At 48.8% G+C, this 18,578-nt stretch overlaps 1 protein-coding gene and 1 pseudogene across 3 annotated transcripts; both read right to left on the bottom strand.

Moving 5' to 3' along the window:
* Positions 1-5,689: 5,689 nt before the first annotated feature.
* LOC118704847 lies at positions 5,690-6,898 on the bottom strand (annotated as a pseudogene).
* A 150-nt stretch (positions 6,899-7,048) lies between these two features.
* On the bottom strand, positions 7,049-18,232 carry CLN3 (CLN3 lysosomal/endosomal transmembrane protein, battenin). 3 transcript variants are annotated; one of them, XM_036412938.2, is made up of 15 exons: positions 17,964-18,232; positions 17,727-17,811; positions 15,057-15,164; positions 14,255-14,312; positions 13,826-13,905; positions 13,632-13,717; positions 13,062-13,134; positions 12,833-12,976; positions 11,752-11,873; positions 11,038-11,084; positions 10,881-10,949; positions 10,737-10,792; positions 10,525-10,618; positions 7,503-7,674; positions 7,049-7,394 (listed from the first exon to the last, which is right to left on the bottom strand). In XM_036412938.2, exons 1-15 carry the CDS (start codon positions 18,007-18,009, stop codon positions 7,387-7,389), a joined length of 1,248 nt encoding a protein of 415 aa, XP_036268831.1. In that variant the 5' UTR covers positions 18,010-18,232; the 3' UTR covers positions 7,049-7,386. The 3 variants fall into 3 exon arrangements, with proteins under 3 accessions (XP_036268831.1, XP_045428433.1, XP_036268830.1); XM_045572477.1 differs by having other exon boundaries at positions 7,503-7,736; positions 14,255-14,314; positions 15,068-15,164; positions 17,964-18,230; XM_036412937.2 differs by having other exon boundaries at positions 7,503-7,643; positions 17,964-18,227.
* Between the last annotated feature and the right edge of the window lie 346 nt (positions 18,233-18,578).

The raw sequence follows: 18,578 nt of genomic DNA, 5'->3' as shown, positions 1-18,578 counted from the left end.
CCCTTGACCTGAATCAAACCTGGGACCCTTCAGTCCGCAGTCTGAGGCTCTATCCACTGAGCCAAACCAGCAAGGGCTGCAAAGAGCATTTTGATGGTTGCCAGATGGGAGAAAGCTTGGGGCTTAGGTGAAATTGGGGAATGGATTAAGAAGTACAAATTGGTAATTACAAAATAGTCATGGGGTTGTAAAGTATAGCAAAGTCCAATAATATTGTAATAACTATACGGTGACAGATGGGTACTAGATTTATCAGATGGTCACTTCATAAGTTTTATAAATGTCTAATCACTATGTTGTACACCTGAAACTATTATAATATTGTATGTCAATTGTAACTGAAAAGTAAAAAAAAATATATTAAAAAAGAAAACAATTCCATTTATAAAAGCATGTAAAAAGAATAAAATGCTCAGAATTAAATTTAACAAATAAGGGTAAAATGTGTATTCTGAAAACTACAAAGCACTGTTGAAAGAAAATAAAGGAGACCTAGCCCAGCCGGCATGGTCCTGTGGTTGAGAGTCCCCATGCACCAAGAGATCACTGGTTTGATTTACGGTCAGGGCACATGCCTGGATTTGGGGCTTGATCCCTCAGTAGGGGACATGCAGGAGGCAGTCGATTGATGTTTCTCTCATCATCTGTTCTTCTTTTTTTAAATCCTCACCTGAGGATTTTTTTTTCTATTGATTTTCAGATAGAATGGAAAGGAGAAGGGTGAGAGGAGAGAGAGAGAGAGAGAGAGAGAGAGAGAGAGAGAGAGAGAGAGAGAGAGAGAGAGAGAGACATTTATATGAGAGACATATCAATTAGTTGTCTCTCCACACATGCCAGACTGAAGCCAGGGATTGAACCTGCAACTGCGGTATGTCTCTTAATGGTGATTCAAACCCAAACCCCTTCCATCCATGGGCTGATGCTCTCACTCCTGAGTAACCAGCCAGCTCATCATTGATGTTTCTATCTGTCCCTCCCTCCTCCCTCTAAAAATCAATAAAAACACTTAAAAAAGTACATCTTAATTCAGACCAGCCACATTTCATGTGTTTAATACCCACATGTGCCTAGTGGCTACCATTAAACACACACACAGCTAAGACCGAAATAAGTGGAAAGACATTCCATATTCCTGGATTAGAGGAGTTACTATTGTTAAGATGGCAATACTTTGTAAATGGATCTACAGATTCAGTGCAATCCCTATCAAAATCACAGCTGGCTTCTTCCCAGCAATTGACAAGCTCATCTTAAAATTCATAAAACAATATTGAAAAAGAAGAACAAGGTTGGAGGATTCACTTCCCAATTTCAAAAGCTCACTACAAAACTACAGTAATCAAGACAGTGTCTTACCGGCACAGAATCAAACTGAGAGTCTAGAAATGAGCCCCTCCATTTACTGTCAATTGATTTTTTTTTCAACAAGATACCAAAACAAAGTAGTAGGGAAAAATCTTTTCAACAAATGGTTCTGGGACAACTCGATATCCACATGCGAAAGAATGAAGTTGGACCCCGTGTTGGGGGTCCCCAAGACCACAACCCATTTCAATGAATGTGCAGGACTCACATAGTTCAGCAGAGTCATACTTGTGGCTGTGATTTACTAGAGTGAAAGAAAGCAAAGCAAAATGAGAAAGGGCAAAAGAAGGCTCCCGGAGTGAATGAAGTCCATGGGGAACCAGACGCGAGCTTGCAGGGGTCCTCTCCCAGCGAGGCCAGGAGGGTATGCTTAATTCCTCCAGCAAGGAGTTGGAACAACATGTGTGAAATGTTGCCAACTAGGGAAGCTCACTAGAGATTCAGTATCAGGGTTCTTATTGGGGCTGGTCACCCGGGCACTCTGCCTAGTAAGTACCAAAATTCCAGGCCTTCAGAAGGAAAGCAGGTGTTCAGCATAAACCTGTTTGAATAAACAATTTAGGCACAGCAAGCCCCTCTTATCAATTAAGGGTGGAAAACAGCCTGCAGTCTGTTTCCAAACTCCATCCAAGGGCCATTTTTTTACAAGTAGGCTTTTACAAGGTTAGCTGTTTGAGCCCATTATGTTAACTCTTATGTACAGACCCCTACCTCACACCATCTGCGGAAAAAAACACACACAACCAAACACCAAAAAACCCCACAAAACACACACACAAAAACAAACAACAACAACAACAACACACACAAAACAAAAAAAAAAAAAAAAACACCCAAAAAACTCAAAGTGAACCAAATACCTAACTGTAAGAGCTAACACTATGCAACTCTTAGAAGAAAACATAGAGGTAATTCTTATGACCTTGGACTTAGATATGTCTTCAAAAGCACAACCAACGGAAAAAAATACATAAATTGGACTGCATCAAAATTAAAAATATTTGTGCAGCAAATGACATCATTAAGAAAGTAAAGTGGGAGAAAATAGTCAAAATCACACATCTGATAAGACACTTTATCTAAAGATATAAGAAACTCTTACAACTTGAAAATAAAAAGGTAGCTTGGCTGGTGTGGCTCAGTAGTTGAGTGTCGATCCATGAACCATGAATCTTGAAGAGATCGCCAGTTCAATTCCTGGTCAGGCACAGGTTTTGGGCCTGATTCCCATGGGGGTGTGCAAGAAGCAGACAATCGGATGTTTCTACCTCTCTATCCCTCTCCCTTCCTCTCTCTCTAAAATAAAATATTTTAAAAAAGAAACAAAAAGGCAAAGAATCCAATTTAAACAGGGGCAAAGGATTTGAATAGACATTTTTCTCCAAAGAAGATGTATGAATGGCCAACAAGCACACGAAAAGATGCTCAAAATCATTAGTCCTCAGGGAACTGCGGATCAAAACCACAATGAGACACTACTGCACACCCAGTAGAGGGTTATAATAACAATTAAAACAAAACAAACAAACAAACAAAAAGAGAAACAGCAACTACTGCTGAGGATGTGGAATAGTAGAGCCCTCATACATGCTGGTGGAATGCAAAATGGCATAGCCATGCTGGAAAACAGTCTGCAGGTCCCTCCCTCAAAGGATCAAACAGAATTACCAAGTGCCAGCAAATCTACTCCAAGGTATTACCCAAGAGAAATGAAAACATAGGTCCACACAAAACATTGACAAATGTTTATAGCAGCTTGTTCATAACAGCCAATAAATGGAAACAACCCAAGTGCCTGACAACTGATGAATAAACAAAATGTTGTATATCTACTCAGTGCAATAAAACTCAACCATAAGCTCTGACCAGTTTGGCTCAGTGGATAGAGTATTGGCCTGGGGACTGGAGGGTCCCCCAGGTTCGATTCCAGACAAGGGCATGTACCTTGGTTGTGGGCACATTCCCCAGTAGGGAGTGTGCAGGAGGCAGCTGAGACAATGTTTCTCTCTCATTAATGTTTCTAATTCTCTCTCCCTTTCCTTTTGCCTTTCTCTCTGTAAAAAGTCAATAAAATATATTAAAAAACACACATACACCTTAAGTTAAAAAAAGAATCAACCATAAGAATGAATAAGGTGATTTCCAACATGGATGAATCTTGAAAATATTATGCTAAGTGAAAGATGCCAGTCACAGAAGACCACACATTATGATCCCATTTATAGGAAATGCCCAGAATAGGAAAATCTGTAGACAGAAAGTAGACTGGTGGTTTCTTAGGGCTGTGGGGGAAAGGTAGGGAAGGGGTGGTAGGTAAAGATTATAGTATTTTACTTTGTGATAAAGTTGTTCTAATTTTGACTGGTGATGGTCACACATATCTTGAATTATACTGAAAACCAATTTTATTGTAGGTGAAGTATCTATAATAAAAAAAACATAATATGCTAATTAGACTGGACAGCCGAATGACCTTCTGGACGACCTTCCAGATAAAGCTGGGGCTTCGAGGGCTGAGGCAAGCAGCCATGGCTGTGAGGGCTGAGCCCCTTGCACAAATTTTGTGCACCGGGCCTCTAATGTCTCAATAATGCTGTTAAAGGTAATTTTTAAAATAATCAAGATTAAGTAAGTATATTTTTACTCACTTAGCAAAGATTTAAAAATGATTGTCCCAAGTACCAAACAGAGTATGTGATAAGCAACGATGCATATAAACGGGGTTAGCAAACAAAAAACCTTTCAAAAACATGGTAGAAAGCCTAAAACAACATCAACAACCTAAAAAAATGCTCATCCCTACAAATTTCAGTTCTGAGAATCTATTCTAAACAAATACTCATATGAGGAAAATTTATAATGCACAAAGGATTATTTTTTATTATTTTTAAAATTTATCTTTATTGTTGAAAGTATTACAGATGTCCCCTTCCCTTTGCCCCCATTGACCCTCTCCATCCTGCTCCTGCCCCCTCCCCACGCCTTCACCATACTGTTGTCTGTGACAAAGGTTTATTTATTTATTTAAAAAATATTTTTATTGCTTTCAGAGAGAAAGGGAAAGGGGGAGAGAGAGAGATAGAGACATCAATGATGAGAGAGAATCATTGATCGGCTGCCTTCTGCACAACTCACACTGGGCATGTGCCCTGACTGGGAATCCAACTGTGACCTCCTGGTTCATAGGTTGACACTCAACCACTGAGCCACATCATTGATGTTGCTATATCTCTCTCCCTCTCCCTTCCTTTCTTTAAAAATCAATAAAAATATTTTTAAAAAATCAATAAAAACACATATTTTAAAAATTTTTAGCAAATAAAGGTAAAATATATACTCTGAAAACTACACAGCGTTATTGGAAGAAAATAAAGGAGACCTAGCCTGGCTGGTGTGGTGCAGGTGACTGAGCATCGTCCTGTGCACCAAGAGTTCAATAGTTGGATTCCTGGTCAGGGCACATGGCTGGGTTTAAGGTTCAATCCCCTGCAGGGGTGTGTCTAGTGATCTCTCTCTCTCTCTCTCTCTCTGTGCTTAGTGATGTTTCTCTCTCTCTCTCTCTCTCTCTCTCTCTCTCTCTCTCTCTCTCTCTCTCTCTATCTATCTATCTATCTATCTATCTATCTATCTATCTATCTACCTACCTACCTACCTATCTACCTATCTATGTATCTATCTATCTATCTATCTATCTATCTATCTATCTATCTATCTATCAGATGCCCCTTGCAGGAAGATTCCTGCAATAGGGCTTCCTGCTGCGGTCTCAGTTGCCCCGCTGGCTTCTCTCCCTTCTCCCTGCCCCGCCTGCTTCCCTGCCCTCTCCAGCGACCTCCTTGCTTGCTTGCTTCTCTGCAACTTGGCTTCTTTCTATGCTGCTCTGGCGTGGATATGCAAATCAACCGCCATCTTGGTTGGGTTAATTTGCATACTTGTCCTGATTGGCTGGTAGGTGTGGTTTGTGGGTGTAGCAAAGGTATGGTCAATTTGCCTGTTTCTCTTTTATTAGAGAGGATATGTATTTAAAAAGTTAGTCACTTTATAAAAAATACTAAGTAAAAGTACTTGTATACATAGATATAGCAAATATGATAGAGGTAGTAACAGTGAAATATGGGAAACATTGCTAAGCCCACATCAGTTACTTGAAATATAACAATCTGTGCATTTTACTGTACATAAATTGTACCTAAAAAAGGACTGTACAACCTGACCAGTGAGCCTCAGTAGTTGAGCATCGACCTATGAACCAGGAGGCACATGCTTGGGTTGCAGGCTTAATCCCTGGTGGGGATCTTCCACTTAAGAGTGTGCTTTTCCACTTAAGAGTCAGCCTTTCCATACTTCTTCTAGTTCTGTGCAGCTACTATGCCCTCTCTTGCAAGAGCATCTAAAGAAAATGGGTCAAGTCTACGGCCATACCACCCTGAACGCGCCCAATCTCGTCTAAAGAAAATGGGTCAATTTCCTTTTTTTTTTTGTCAATTCCCTTTTGATAAATAACAACAAATCCTTTATCTGCGTTTCCACAGGATTTCCTTTTTCGGTTCTACTATTTTTAAACTCTATCTTCAATGAATTTTCCTTCAGATTTTACTGGTTTCTCTCTTCTGCACTCTTGTAAAAAAAAAAAAAAAAAGCCAGAATTTACTTATTTTTCATATTCTATTGACACATTGCATTTGAGGATGTTTGCATCTACCACTCTCATGCCAGGATTCCATGCCCACTGACCAAAACAAGACCTCTGATGAAGCCTGTATCCAAGATCTCAACCATTAAGAGGTCAATAGGTTCATCTTGTTTTTTTTTAATGGTCAAAATGGAGTCAGAGAGAGAGAGAGAGAGAGAGAGAGAGAGAGAGAGAGGGAGAGAATGAGAATGGGAACAAGAATCTCTTTGCTTACTTTGACTTGTTCTAAAACCTGAAGTACCTTTTCCTTTGCAGCTTCCAATCCATGTTATGATTCTGGGATGAGACCTTCAGACATGTAGACGCCCCTGTTTTAGCTGTTCTCCAGTGATTAGGACCCTGGAAATGGTACCATCGCCTGGGCCGTTTCTACTTTGGCTATCAAGGAGACTGTTGGGTACTGAATTTGCATTTCATGAAGCAGCACTTGCCATCTTAGTAAGCTTGATATCTCTAGCTCTAGAAACAAGCATCTTCATGGTGCCTCTGGGCCCCAAGGTGGTCCTCAGAATGTCCTACAGCCTCCAGGCTGTGCTGATGTTAACCACCAACACTGTCTGGGCTCGGGCCACCTCAGCCTTGGGGTGTAAGGTCTTCACCGCTGACCAAGCAGGAGTAAAAGACCCAGCGTGAAGAGTGCCAAAGCCAGCTCCCAGCCTCCTACGTGGAAGTGCGTTACAAGAATAAGATGGACTGATGGAGAGCTGATGCAGCTACAGCAAAGGGACCATTGTAGAAGCCAGGCAGTAGCCATATGAGTACTCACTGCACAAATTCTTCCAGCTTCCCTGCATGTTTGAAACTTACATGCTGGAGAAAAATGTGTACAGACTTCCTCATAGCGAGTGAGCGGATTAATAAGCCTGGAAGACTAGGCATAAATCTGCTGAAATGTTGTCTTTTTACTCTCCTGTATATATTCCAAAGTGGGCTGGTATTACTTTTATAATAAAAAAAATTTTTTTTCCAAGAAGGAAAATGGCACCAGAATCAATGGATAAATATAGGCATTTATTCCGAGGGCATAATTCCAAGAAAGTCCCAGAGATCAGCGTGGAGGGGGAGAAAGTGGCCGCCCCTTGACCAGGGGGGACGGAACCCAGCTTCTCTAAAACCCCGCTGTGCAGGGAAGTCCAGGGGCAGAGCTCATGGCTGGGCCCTGGGCTGTGGGCCCGGGGTCGGCCTGCCCATCTGTCAGGTCCCCAGAAGCCCAGTGTCAGGGGAGGTGGCAGAGGAGGTCGTGCAGGGGCAGGGCCGTGAGCCCTGACAGGGAGATCCCCAAGGTGTCCGAAATACAGGTGGTTGTCATGGCAAACTCCCGGTGCTCGTCACTGGTCTGGGGGAGGGAAGGCAGAGAGCAGGGGTGAGGCTTCCGTTCTCCACACCCCTGCCCTGGCTCGCTCCCCAGAGAGGCCGCCACAGCCCTCGCCTGGCCGGTGCTGACCTCCAGGGCGACGTTGTGGAAGGTGTTCACGTAGGCGGCACCCCCCAGGAGCCCCTCGTACAGAATGATCAGGAAGACGAGGTAGATGCTGGGCAGGAAGTTCAGCCACACGTGCAGCAGCAGGAAGACCAGGTTGAAGCACTGTGGGTGCAGGTGGGGGGCAGGGCTGAGCCTGGACTCGCGGCAGGAGAAGGGAGGCTGCCATCCCGCCAGTGGCCCCAGTTCCTGGAGACACTGATGAGGGAGGGCTGGCAGCGGGGGTGGAATCCCAGCATCCAGCTGGCCCACTGGACTGTGGGATCTGGGTCAGCCCTTCTCTCTCCCCTCCCCCAGCACCCAGACCTCGAGGGTCTCCTCTCTGGCCCCTTTGCTCACGGCACCCCTACTTCCTGGAACGCCATTCCACCTCCCCTCACGTGGGGTCCCTTTGCCACTGTCCAAAGCTCAGCCTGGACCAGGGCCACTTACTCCTGTGACGCTTTCCTCCTCCCAGGGGCTCCCTGAGCAGTGCCCCCCATAGAGGCTACCCTTAGACCAGCGGTTCTCACTGGGGCTGGGCTTGCTGCCCACAGGACGACTGACAATGTCTGGAGATCTTGGTTGTCATAACTGGGAATGGAGGCTGCTATTGGCATCTAATGGGTGGAGGCCAGAGGGGCCGGACAGCCCACCACAAACAATGGTGGGGCCCAGCGCTGAGGCAGAGACACTCTGGCTTAGCTGTTGCCAGCTCATTTAGGAAGCCTCTCTGACCCCACCCAAGGGTGTAGGTCCCTCCTTGGTGCCCCGGCCCCTCAGGGGACCCCAGTGTCCCATCCTGAGTGCAGGGCTGTCACCACAGCAGTTCACGGTTTGATGCACAGGAGGGTCACCCACAGGCCTCGCCCTCAGAGGTCCTAATTCATCCCGTCTGAGCGAGGCTCAGAAATCTGCATTGAAAAGGACACACTCTGATAATACCAACGTGACCTATGAAACACTGCAAACACTTCCATCTGCAGCGTTCGGCTACACGCTTTCCGTAATGGAATGAAATGCTTACACGCCCCTATTTCTACAAAGCAGCCTTGGCTGACATTATAACTAAAATCATAAACTCCATGTCGGCAGCATCTAATGAAGAACCCCGAGTTAAGATGTATTAACACAACAATTTAGGCCTTTGGAGCTACCAAGCCTTCGGCTGGCAGTACTGCTTCATAAATAAAGGAGAAAGAAAGCTAGAGGATACTGGCATGCTGGTGCCATAATGTTCAAGTGTAATCTATATTTATTATAGATCTTGTTATGGATTTAAGTACATTAAAAAGGGCAAAGGACATTCCTATCGTAATTGAAAGTTTACCTTGATAGTTACCTACAGGGCTGCAGAAAGAATACATGCTGATTAAGTAAAAGTACTTTTCTTAGCCCGGCCAGAGTGGCTCAGTGGTTGGAATGTCATCCTGTGCACCAAAAGGTTGCAGGGGCAGGTTGGACCCCGGTCCAAGAACATACAGAAGACAACCAATCAGCGTTTCTCTCTCACACTGATTTTGTTTCTCTCTCCCTTCCTCTCTCTGAGCAAATCCTTGGGTGAGGATTTAAAAAAAAATTATTTTAGTTAGACTGTTGTAGGGAAAGGTGTTTGTTTTCTTAAAGCTGTAGATTACTTTTGTCGTGGGTAGTTGAACTTGCTCACCAGCCTTGAGATATACAATCTGTTGGGTACAATGTCACTGATCCTATATAACAAAAGGCTAATATGCAAATTGACTAAGTGGTGGAACAACCGGTCACCATGACACGTACTGACTACCAGGGGGTAGATGCTCAATGAAGGAGCTGCCCCCTGGTGGTCAGTGCGCTCTCACAGGGGGGGTGCCGCTCAGCCAAAAGCCGGGCTCACGCAGCAGCAGTGGTGGTGGTGGTGGTGGTGGTGGTGGTAGCCTCTTCCTCCTCCAAGGCAGTTCTAAGGATGTTCAACTACTGGCTTAGGCCTGCTCCTCACCTAAGCCGTCAGTGGATATCCCCCGAGGGCTCCTGGACTGCTCGAGTGCACAATTTTGTGCACCAGGTCTCTAGTCTACCTAATAGAAGAGTAACATGCTAATTGACCATACCTTCGTGACACCCACCAGTAAACCAGGAGTATGCAAATCAACCCAACAAAGATGGTGGCTTAATTTGCATATGCAGGCACCCAGCGGCTGGGAGTGGGTTGGGACGCTTGTGTTGTCATCATGGCAGCGACAACGCAGGCATTCTGTACCACCCACAACCGCTCCGGGCCTCTAGGCAGTGTAGGAAGGTGGAAAGGCGGCTCTGGCCAGAGTGAAGGTGGTGTCGATAGCCAGGGAAAGGAAGGCCCATTCAGGCACCAATCTTCATGCACCACGCTTCTAGTTCTATTATCATTAACCACGCAGAGTAAAAGAACTGCATTTTCTTTTGTTGGAATGTTATTTGAAGGCCTGTGGCTCTGCATGAGGCTTGTGCAAACAATCAGGACGTAAGTAATTCTACCTGATTGAGACACAATATAAAGTCTTATTCTTTCATTCCTCTTCTCATCTCTATTTCTTTTTATAAATATATATATATATTATTGATTTTTTATAGAGAGGAAGGGAGAGAGATAGAGAGCTACAAACGTCGAAGAGAGAGAAACATCGACCAGCTGCCTCCTGCACATTTGCCCACAACCAACATACATGCCCTTGACCGGAATCGAACCTGGGACCTTTCAGTCCGCAGACTGACGCTCTACCACTGAGCCAAACCGGTTTCGGCTCATTTCTATTTCTTACAACTACTCTGAGAAGTAGATGGTGGCCATGCCTGATTTCAGAATGAGGAAACTAGAAACTGGTTTGGAGACCTGCCCTATGTCTCACAGCTGCTGAGTACAGGAGCTGGGATCTACATCAGCTTCGCCTGGCTCCAAGGACACACTGCAGACGCAGCCCTGCTGGCCTTCTGTTCCTGTGCATGGGGAAGCGGGAGCGAAGGGGGGATGGAGTGGGGGCCAGGGGCCTTGTACCTGCAGCAGGGCCAGGGTCCATGTGAAGCGGATGTGAAAGCAGCGAAGAGAGGAGCGGGAGGCAAAGACGCCGGCTTGGTACAGCATCTGGTACCTGAGATAGGGGCAGGGAGGAGGAGGAAGCCCTCCGGTGCCTGCTCACATGACAGCCCCTCCCTGCCCCAGGCCCGCCCACAAACAGCCCATCCTGCCACCCTCCTCGCTGCTCTCACCAGCGGTACTGCTGAGCGTGATTCAGGGATGTGTTCCGGAAGAAGAGGAGTTCAAACTGCAGCAAAAACCCGACAGGGGAGATGAGCGGGGACACGTGGGTCTCCACCTCGATCTCTATCCCCACTCCCGGTGCCCTCACTCACAAGCCCCTGGTTGATGAAGTACTCGGCAAAGTAAACCAGGATCAGCGGGAGGATGTAATACTGCAGGCCCTGGAGGAGCCAGAAGACACAACGTACGTGGCAGGCTGGGAGACGGCACTGGCCACAGGCGCGGACGGGCCCCAGCCCCCGTGCATACCTTGAACACAGTCCACTTCTCATGAAGGGAGAGGCCTGAGCTGGAGTCTGCAGAGGAGCAGGAAGAGAAGGGCACGTGAGGTTGGCATACGGGCTCCGCCAAGGGGTGCTGCTAGGAGAGAATCAACCCGCCAACACGGAATTGTACAGTGACAACGGTTAAACTGGGAACTTCGTGTTATGTGCATTTCACCATGGTTAGAGACAAGGCCTCTTCCCGGCTCCTGCACAGTTGGGTGGCTGTCCATCTCCACCCCAGCCACACTGGCCCCTTCTTTCTGCTTCTTGAACATCCAGGCTCGTTCCCACAGCACTTGCTGCTCCCTCCACCTGGAGCCTGTCCACGGGGCTGATGCCTTGTCAATCAAATTTTAGCCCAATGACACCTCCTCAGAGAGTCCTTCACGGACCACCTTGTCTAAGCAGAACTCTCCATTTCCCCCAGTTGTCATTTTCTAGCGCATCACTGCTTTATGTCCTCCCAGCACTTCCCAATACGTGAAAAGCACGTTTCTGATTCAGCTGTTTACGAGCCGGCCTCATTTCCTTATCGTACTCACCACCCACCCCCGTGACTGGAGGGTCTGGCTCAGAGTCAGTACCCAAGGAGCATATCCTGACTCGCTAACGTGGCCGGCTCTCAGGCATCCCCGTCCCCTCCCACGGTGCACTGTGGGGAGGAAGGCTAAATCTGAGGATCTCCCGCGTCTCCAACCTGGCTTCCGCTCCGGGGCCTCGGGGTCTTCGCCGCTTATCAGGGGCTGCCGAGCCGCCCTCTCTGCCTCTTCTTCCCCTCCAGGGTCCTGGGGCTCGGGCGATGTGAGCAAAAAGAAATAGCTGGGAGCAGGTGAGAGGAGAGAAGGCCAAGAGCCTCGGTCAGCAGTCAGCGGGAGGGGCACCCCACTCTCTGAGCCAGAGAGCCCCAACTGAAGAAAACGCTTTCTTCCCTGGAGCTGGAACTTGTCTCTTCGCTGCTCCGACCGGGCCTGGCTCACACTCCGCCAGTCAGCTGTTTGCTTGACATGTCGTCCTAATGGCTGCTCTAGCTACCGCCTATCGTGTGCTCATTCTGTGCTAAGCCAGAACCTCCCACACTTCAATTCTGTTCTGTCTCCATGCTGTTTGTCATATCCACACTCCTCCTGCATATAATGTTTTACTTAATGCTTTCCTTCAATGCACTCCCCTTTCCTACATGGCCTTGTCCTAAGCAATAATCTGTGAAATCACAGGCTTGATTGGTTAAAATTTTCCCCAAATACACATAAAATTAATCAAGTCCACCCTCAAGTCACCTTGGGAACCACACTGTCCTCGATGCTTCACACACATCGCCTTGCAGGGAGGCAAGGAGAATGACCACCATTTGGGATAGGACAGTGGTCGGCAAACTCATTGGTCAACAGAGCCAACTATCAACAGTACGACGATTGAAATTTCTTTTGAGAGCCAAATTTTTTAAACTTAATCTTCTTCTAATGCCACTTCTTCAAAGTAGACTTGCCCAGGCAGCGATATTTTGTGGAAGAGCCACACTCAAGGGCCCAAAGAGCCGCATGTGGCTCGCGAGCCGCAGTTTGCCGACCACTGAGATAGGGGAACACCGAAGGTCAGAGAGGTAAAGCAACTTGTCCCATCCCACACAGCTAAGATGTGGTGGCTCCAGACTCACATCCAGGTCCGTCAGAGTCTAGAACCTACATCCTTCATAATAAGGCTAAAGGGATCTGAGGATTGGGATCCCGATCGAGTTTTGTCTCCTCAAACCCCTCTCTCTCCCGGCCCGCACAGCTTACCTGGCCAGCAGCAAGACGGGGATGCCCAGCATGGACAGCAGGGTGTGCTGGGGGGAGAGGCCAGCCTGGGTGAGGCCCAGGTAGGACAATGCCCCCAGTAGCCCTGCTCCCCCGGTACCTGAGGACCACCAGGAGATCACAGCCCTGAGAAGGAGAAACTGAGGCACTAAGAAGGACCAAAGTCAGCAGGGGACCTCCTCTGCCTGCTCCCTGCTCCCCGCCTGCTTACCTCGGGTAGAAGGCGGTGAGTGCGAGGAAGGTGACCTCCCCCAGGCCTGATGAGATGCTAGCCAAGACCACACCTGGAGGGACAACAAGCATGACAGTGGCCATACTTAGCCATCCCCTACCCCAGGCCCTGGAGGTGTCTGACCATGGCCTCCTCTGCATCAGTTCAGAGGGGCTAGAAATGGATCCCTGGATGGGCGGGGCTCCGGATCTGAAGCAGAACCATAGCCTCCTCCGAGTCCCTCTCACAGGGAATGAATGGCACTACCACCCACCGTTATTAAACCAGGAGCAAAAACTCATCCTGGATGCCTCCTCTGCCCGTGATGGAGCCCGGGTTCCTCTGCCCATCTCATCTCCATCTCCATCTAATCCACCATTTCCTCCCATGTCCCCCACCACCTACGCCTCCAAACTGACCTCATCTCCCGTTCTCTACTTAGCAGACCTAGCAGCTTCTGAGGGTTACAAACAGAATCTCTTTCCTTTGCGGAGTTGGGGTGACTGCTCCCACAAATGCTCTGTTGCAGTTCTTCTGAGTCCCCCACCCGATATAAAACCTCATGCTCACCACACAGGCTGACCGGCACCGAGCGGGAAAACGCGATCAGGATGAAGCTTCCAGCCGCACAAAACCCACTGCAGAGAACCCGGGGGCTGAGGGAGAGGGGCGGGACGGGCAAGGTCAGCTTCGGCTCTCACCGCCTTTGCCCTCCAAGCTCCTCACAGCGTCCAGCCGCCCCTCCTCCGGTCCCCTGCCCCCACCTGTAGGGCAGCAGATGAAGGCCGAAGGGAGCCAGCAATTTGATGACGAGTGTGGGGAGGATGTCTGCCAGGAGCACCGCCTGGGACAGGAGGACAGAGTGAGATCCCAGACCTTCCCTGGGACAGACCTCTGAACCAAGGGGCCAAGGAGACCTGCGACAGGCTCTGAATTTAGATCTGGGTTCAAGTCCCAGCTCTGCCACTCCTTAGCTGTGGGGTCAAGGCATTCACTTTCTCTGACTCCAGTTTGCTCATCTGGAAAATGGGGGATGGTTACAGTGCCTAGCTCACAGTACTGCTATGTGGATGCAACGAGCCAATATTAGCTACACACAGAAAGGGCTCAGGGAATGGCAGTCTTAATGGTCGTAATTAGGACAGTCCCAGCTGGATGCTGAGGGGTCAGGGGAGGACCAGATGGGTACTCACAGCTGTGGAGACAGGGTTGCAGTCAAAGCGAGATGATTTATTGTGGGGGCCTGGGCCTACCTGATGGGAAAGAAGGAAGTGTTTCACCCCGGGAGGCAAGAGCGTAGTCTCCGCTCTGCTCTGACCCGAAGGATGGCCTTGAGTCGGCTCTGGCCTCCTGGACCTCAGCTTCTCTGTGTGCACAATGGGGAGGAGGAGGTTTCCATAGAAGGACCCACTGGCCAAAGGTGGCCCCGTAAACAGACTTTATTTGGGTGACACGTTCAGGACCTTTCATGAAAGAATGTGGGTTTCCATAAAATCTGATCTTGAGCCAGCTTCCTTGTTGGACCTGCAAGCTGGCAGCTTCCCCCCTTGGGCATGCGCCCTCGAGATGCTCACAGACAAGAGGTCCTTAACCAGAGGTGATCACATCCCACGGGAGCATTTGGCAGCGTCTGGAGACGCTCCTGATTGTCACAACTGGGGGGCAGAGGGTGCTATCGGCATCTGGCAACGAGGCTAGGGACGCTGCTGAAGATCCCACAACGCACAGGACAGGCCATGACCAAGAATGATCCAGCCCAAATGTTAACAGTGTGAGGGTTAAGAATCTGCCATAGACCATGGTCCTACCCAGCCAACACCTGAGTTTGTTCACCTGGCACCAACTGATTTCTAAAGACCCTTCCTGCTCTGAGATCGGGGCGGCTGGGAACTTCAGCCCCTGGCCCCACCCCTTGAGCTACCCTTGTATGAGTGTTTCCAGGGAGCTTCTGCCCCAGGGAGAGTCCCGCATCTCTTCCCACCGTGTGAAGGTGGAGGGTCACTTACATGGCTTTGGTTTCCAGACTCCTTCTGGTGGCTGAGGATGTCATGAGCAGCGCTGAGCATCACCACATAAGAGAAGTTGTTGCAAAGGCCCAAGATCCTGGAGTGAGTAGGACAGAGCACCCCCGATTTTAAAAAAATATATATATTTTATTGATTTTGTACAGAGAGGAAGGGAGAGAGATAGAAAGCTACAAACATCGATGAGAGAGAGTCATCGATCAGCTGCCTCTTGCACACCCCCCACTGGGGATATGCCCGCAACCAAGGTACAAGCCCTTGACCGGAATCGAACCCGGGTCCCTTCAGTCCCCAAGCTGACTCTCTATCCATTGAGCCAAACCGGTTTCGGCGAGCACCCCCAATTTATTGGGATATAACTGACATATTAGGACAGATTTTCACCTCCTTTCAGACCTGCAATCTAACCGCAGCCCTAGCATCTATCCGCTTTGGGATCACAGACTTGGGTTCACATCTAATCTCCCAGACTCCCCTCAGGAAGAGGAGAGAGTCATCCTTGATGACTGTTCCTCTGAGCTCCCACCGGCTCCTGGGGCAGTTCTCACCCACGGAGCCCGTCTCGGATGTGCTGGGGGTCAGTACAAAGTTCGTGGGGCTTGAAACCAAAGAACTACCGTATTTTTCGGACCATAAGACGCACTTTTTCCCCCCCAGAAGTGGGGGGAAAAAGTCCCTGCGTCTTATGGTCCAAATATAGCCTACACATATACTTTAAAAAAAAAGTTTTTTTACTTGCCCGGCTCTGTGTGGTCTCTGTGTGCTTGCCCGGCTCTAAAATGGTTCTAAATGCTGCTGTTTACTTTACAGGGTTGATTACATGTGTTTATGACTGTGATTTTGGGTTTTAATGCACATAAAATATTTTAGGACACTATTTGTTTCAGAATCTTTTTTTCTTCATTTCCCTTCTCTAAAAACTGGTGCGTCTTATGGTCCGGAGCGTCTTATGGTCCGAAAAATACGGTATATACAGGCCCAAAGTTTGCTGCTTCCTATTTGAACGGTTTTGGCCTACTCATGTGTCAAGTGGGGGTACACAGTTCCCTTCCACCTGTCGGAGTTGCAGAAGGGCCAAAACAAGATAATACCAAAGCCCCTATTATCCATGAAGGATCTTGTTTGCATACGTTCACCTCCCAGAGGAGCTCTCAGTGATGAGAATGGAACGGGGTGCAGCACCAGAGAATTCATGTGTCCTTTACACAAGCCCATGAAGGGGGACTATTGCTCTTCCCATTTCACTGCTGAGAAACTGAGACTCAGAGAGGCATGTGACTGGATTACATGGGAAGCCACTTCCAACCCAATCTGCCACCCAAGTCCTCGATGTTTAAGTTGGTGCTAGGAGTATTCTTCAGTACTTAAAGTAATTTTAGGAGGTGGATGGATGATCTTTTTAAAAATATATATATTTTATTGATTTTTTTTACAGAGAGGGAGGGAGAGGGATAGAGAAACATCGATCAGCTGCTTCCTGTACACTCCATGCTGGGGATGTGCCCGAAACCAAGGTACATGCCCTTGACCAGAATCAAACCTGGGACCCTTGAGTCCACAGGGGGATGCTCTATCCACTGAGCCAAACTGGTTAGGGTGATGGACGATCTTTTATTTTTTTATTTATTTTTATTTTTATTTTTTTAATAAAAAATATATTTTATTGATTTTGTACAGAGAGAAAGGGAGAGAGATACAGAGTTAGAAACATGGATGAGAGAGTCATCGATCAGCTGCCTCTTGCACACCCCCTACTGGGGATATGCCCGCAACCAAGGTACATGCCCTTGACCAGACCCGGGACCCCTCAGTCCCCAAGCCGATGCTCTATCCACTGAGCCAAACCGGTTTCAGCGATCTTTTAAAAAGTGCTCAGCCCTTGTGGCTTGAGTGTTGAGTGTTGACCCATGAAACAAGAGGTCACAGGTTTGATTCCTGGTCAGGGCTCATGCCTGGGTTGCAGGCTCAATCCCCAGTAGGGGACATGCAGGAGGCAGTTGATTGATGATGTTTCTATCTCTCTTCCTCTCCCTTCCACTCTCTCCAAAAATCAATAAAAAATTTGTTAAAAAAAAGTATTGATGTACTTATTTAAGTGTGCATTAGGGAAATGTTGGCTTTCTATAGTGTAGTGATTTAAAGTTTTCTTTAATAAAACACATATATTGCCCTGGCCGGTTTTGCTCAGTGGTTAGATGTCGGCCCACAGAGGGAAGCCCAGACCCAGTAGGGGTGAGTGAGGGAGGCAACCAAGCTGTGTGTCTCCAACCAAGCTGTGTGTCAAGCTCCATGCTTTTCTCTCTCTCCCCCTTCTCCCTCCCTTCCGCCCTCTCTATAAACCAATGGGAAAAACATCCCCAGATAAGGCTGAACCCCTCTCCCCCCATGTATATTTATGGATTTAAAGGCTTAATTGTTTGGAATAAAAACAAGTAAATAATCCCACAGGTGGTATGAGGATCGGGCCAAAATGTGAAGGTGATTAAATTTGGGAAAGTTACACATCGCCTCAGGCCAAACCAGGTGGTTCAGTAACTATTGGTGGGCTCAGCTCCTTTTTCAGCCCTTTACTTCCCTCTCCCTCAGGTGGCCTCCCTCCTCCCACCCATTTCACTTCTGTTGCACTCTGCAGGCCACTCACCAGAAGCCAACCACGTTCTTCCAATGGGCGCCCCGCCGGTCCTGAGGGGGCCGCGGTTCCTCAGATTCCTGGGAGATCAACTCTCCTGGGAGGGCGAGAAGAAGGCCTGACCCCAGCCCTCTCCGGGGTCCAGGGACCCCCCCGGGCGTCCTCCCGGGTGGCGCCTGCTCCGGAGCCGCCTGCCAGGTGGCCCCGGGCCAGAGGCAGCCCCTCCAGGGAGGGGGCCCTCCTACTCACCCTCGGAATCGGAAAGGCGTCGCAGCGAGCCCGCAGAGCCTCCCATGGCATCAGGGTCCGGCTCCCCCGGGGCCCGCAGTCGGCGAACGTTCCGAGTGGGCTCGGATGGAACGGGACGGCGAGTGTCTGTGACAGATGGGAGGGGTCGACGCCCCACTGCTGGTCCCAGCTGCGCTTCTCGGCTGCGCTCGCGCCCCCCGCCATCCACTCCGCGAAGCCGGGGACCCACCTCCCGGTCCCTCACGCCCCATCCGCCGGACTCTGCCCCCGGCCCTCGAAAGCGGGGTGGGGGTGTGTGGAGGGGAAGTCTCCGTAGCCTGTACCTTTAAGAGCAGCTGAACATTCCGCACCTAGGAGACGCTGGTCGGCTGGTCACGTGACAGCACCAGCGGGTTCCTCCATCACGTGCTCGGAGAGCCTCCCTCACTTCCGGGTTTCCTCTCTGGCTTCGCCTCAGGCCTTGCCAGCTTCGGGGCGTGGCGCCCAGAGAGGCCAGGAGAACCCGGGGACCGCTGGCTTAAACCTGGGGTGGGTGGGACCGGCAAGAAGAGCCCCGACGTGAGCCTGATGGCGCCCCGAGCCGCGGCGGGCGTGGTGCCAACACTAATCATGGCG

This window comes from Pipistrellus kuhlii, unplaced genomic scaffold (assembly GCF_014108245.1).
Source record: "Pipistrellus kuhlii isolate mPipKuh1 unplaced genomic scaffold, mPipKuh1.p scaffold_m20_p_48, whole genome shotgun sequence".
NCBI classification, from domain to species: domain Eukaryota; kingdom Metazoa; phylum Chordata; class Mammalia; order Chiroptera; family Vespertilionidae; genus Pipistrellus; species Pipistrellus kuhlii.
This window is presented reverse-complemented; position numbering and strand designations above follow the sequence as displayed.

Excerpts from the sequence above, each read along its gene's own strand:
- CLN3 (XM_045572477.1), bottom strand. The coding sequence starts at position 18,009 with ATGGGAGGCTCTGCGGGCTCGCTGCGACGCCTTTCCGATTCCGAGG. Across the intron at positions 15,165-17,726 it reads AAGAACGTGGTTGGCTTCTG|GATCTTGGGCCTTTGCAACA; the intron begins GTGAGTGGCCTG and ends TACTCACTCCAG. Across the intron at positions 10,793-10,880 it reads ACTTCATCAACCAGGGGCTT|TTTGAACTCCTCTTCTTCCG; the intron begins GTGAGTGAGGGC and ends TTTTTGCTGCAG.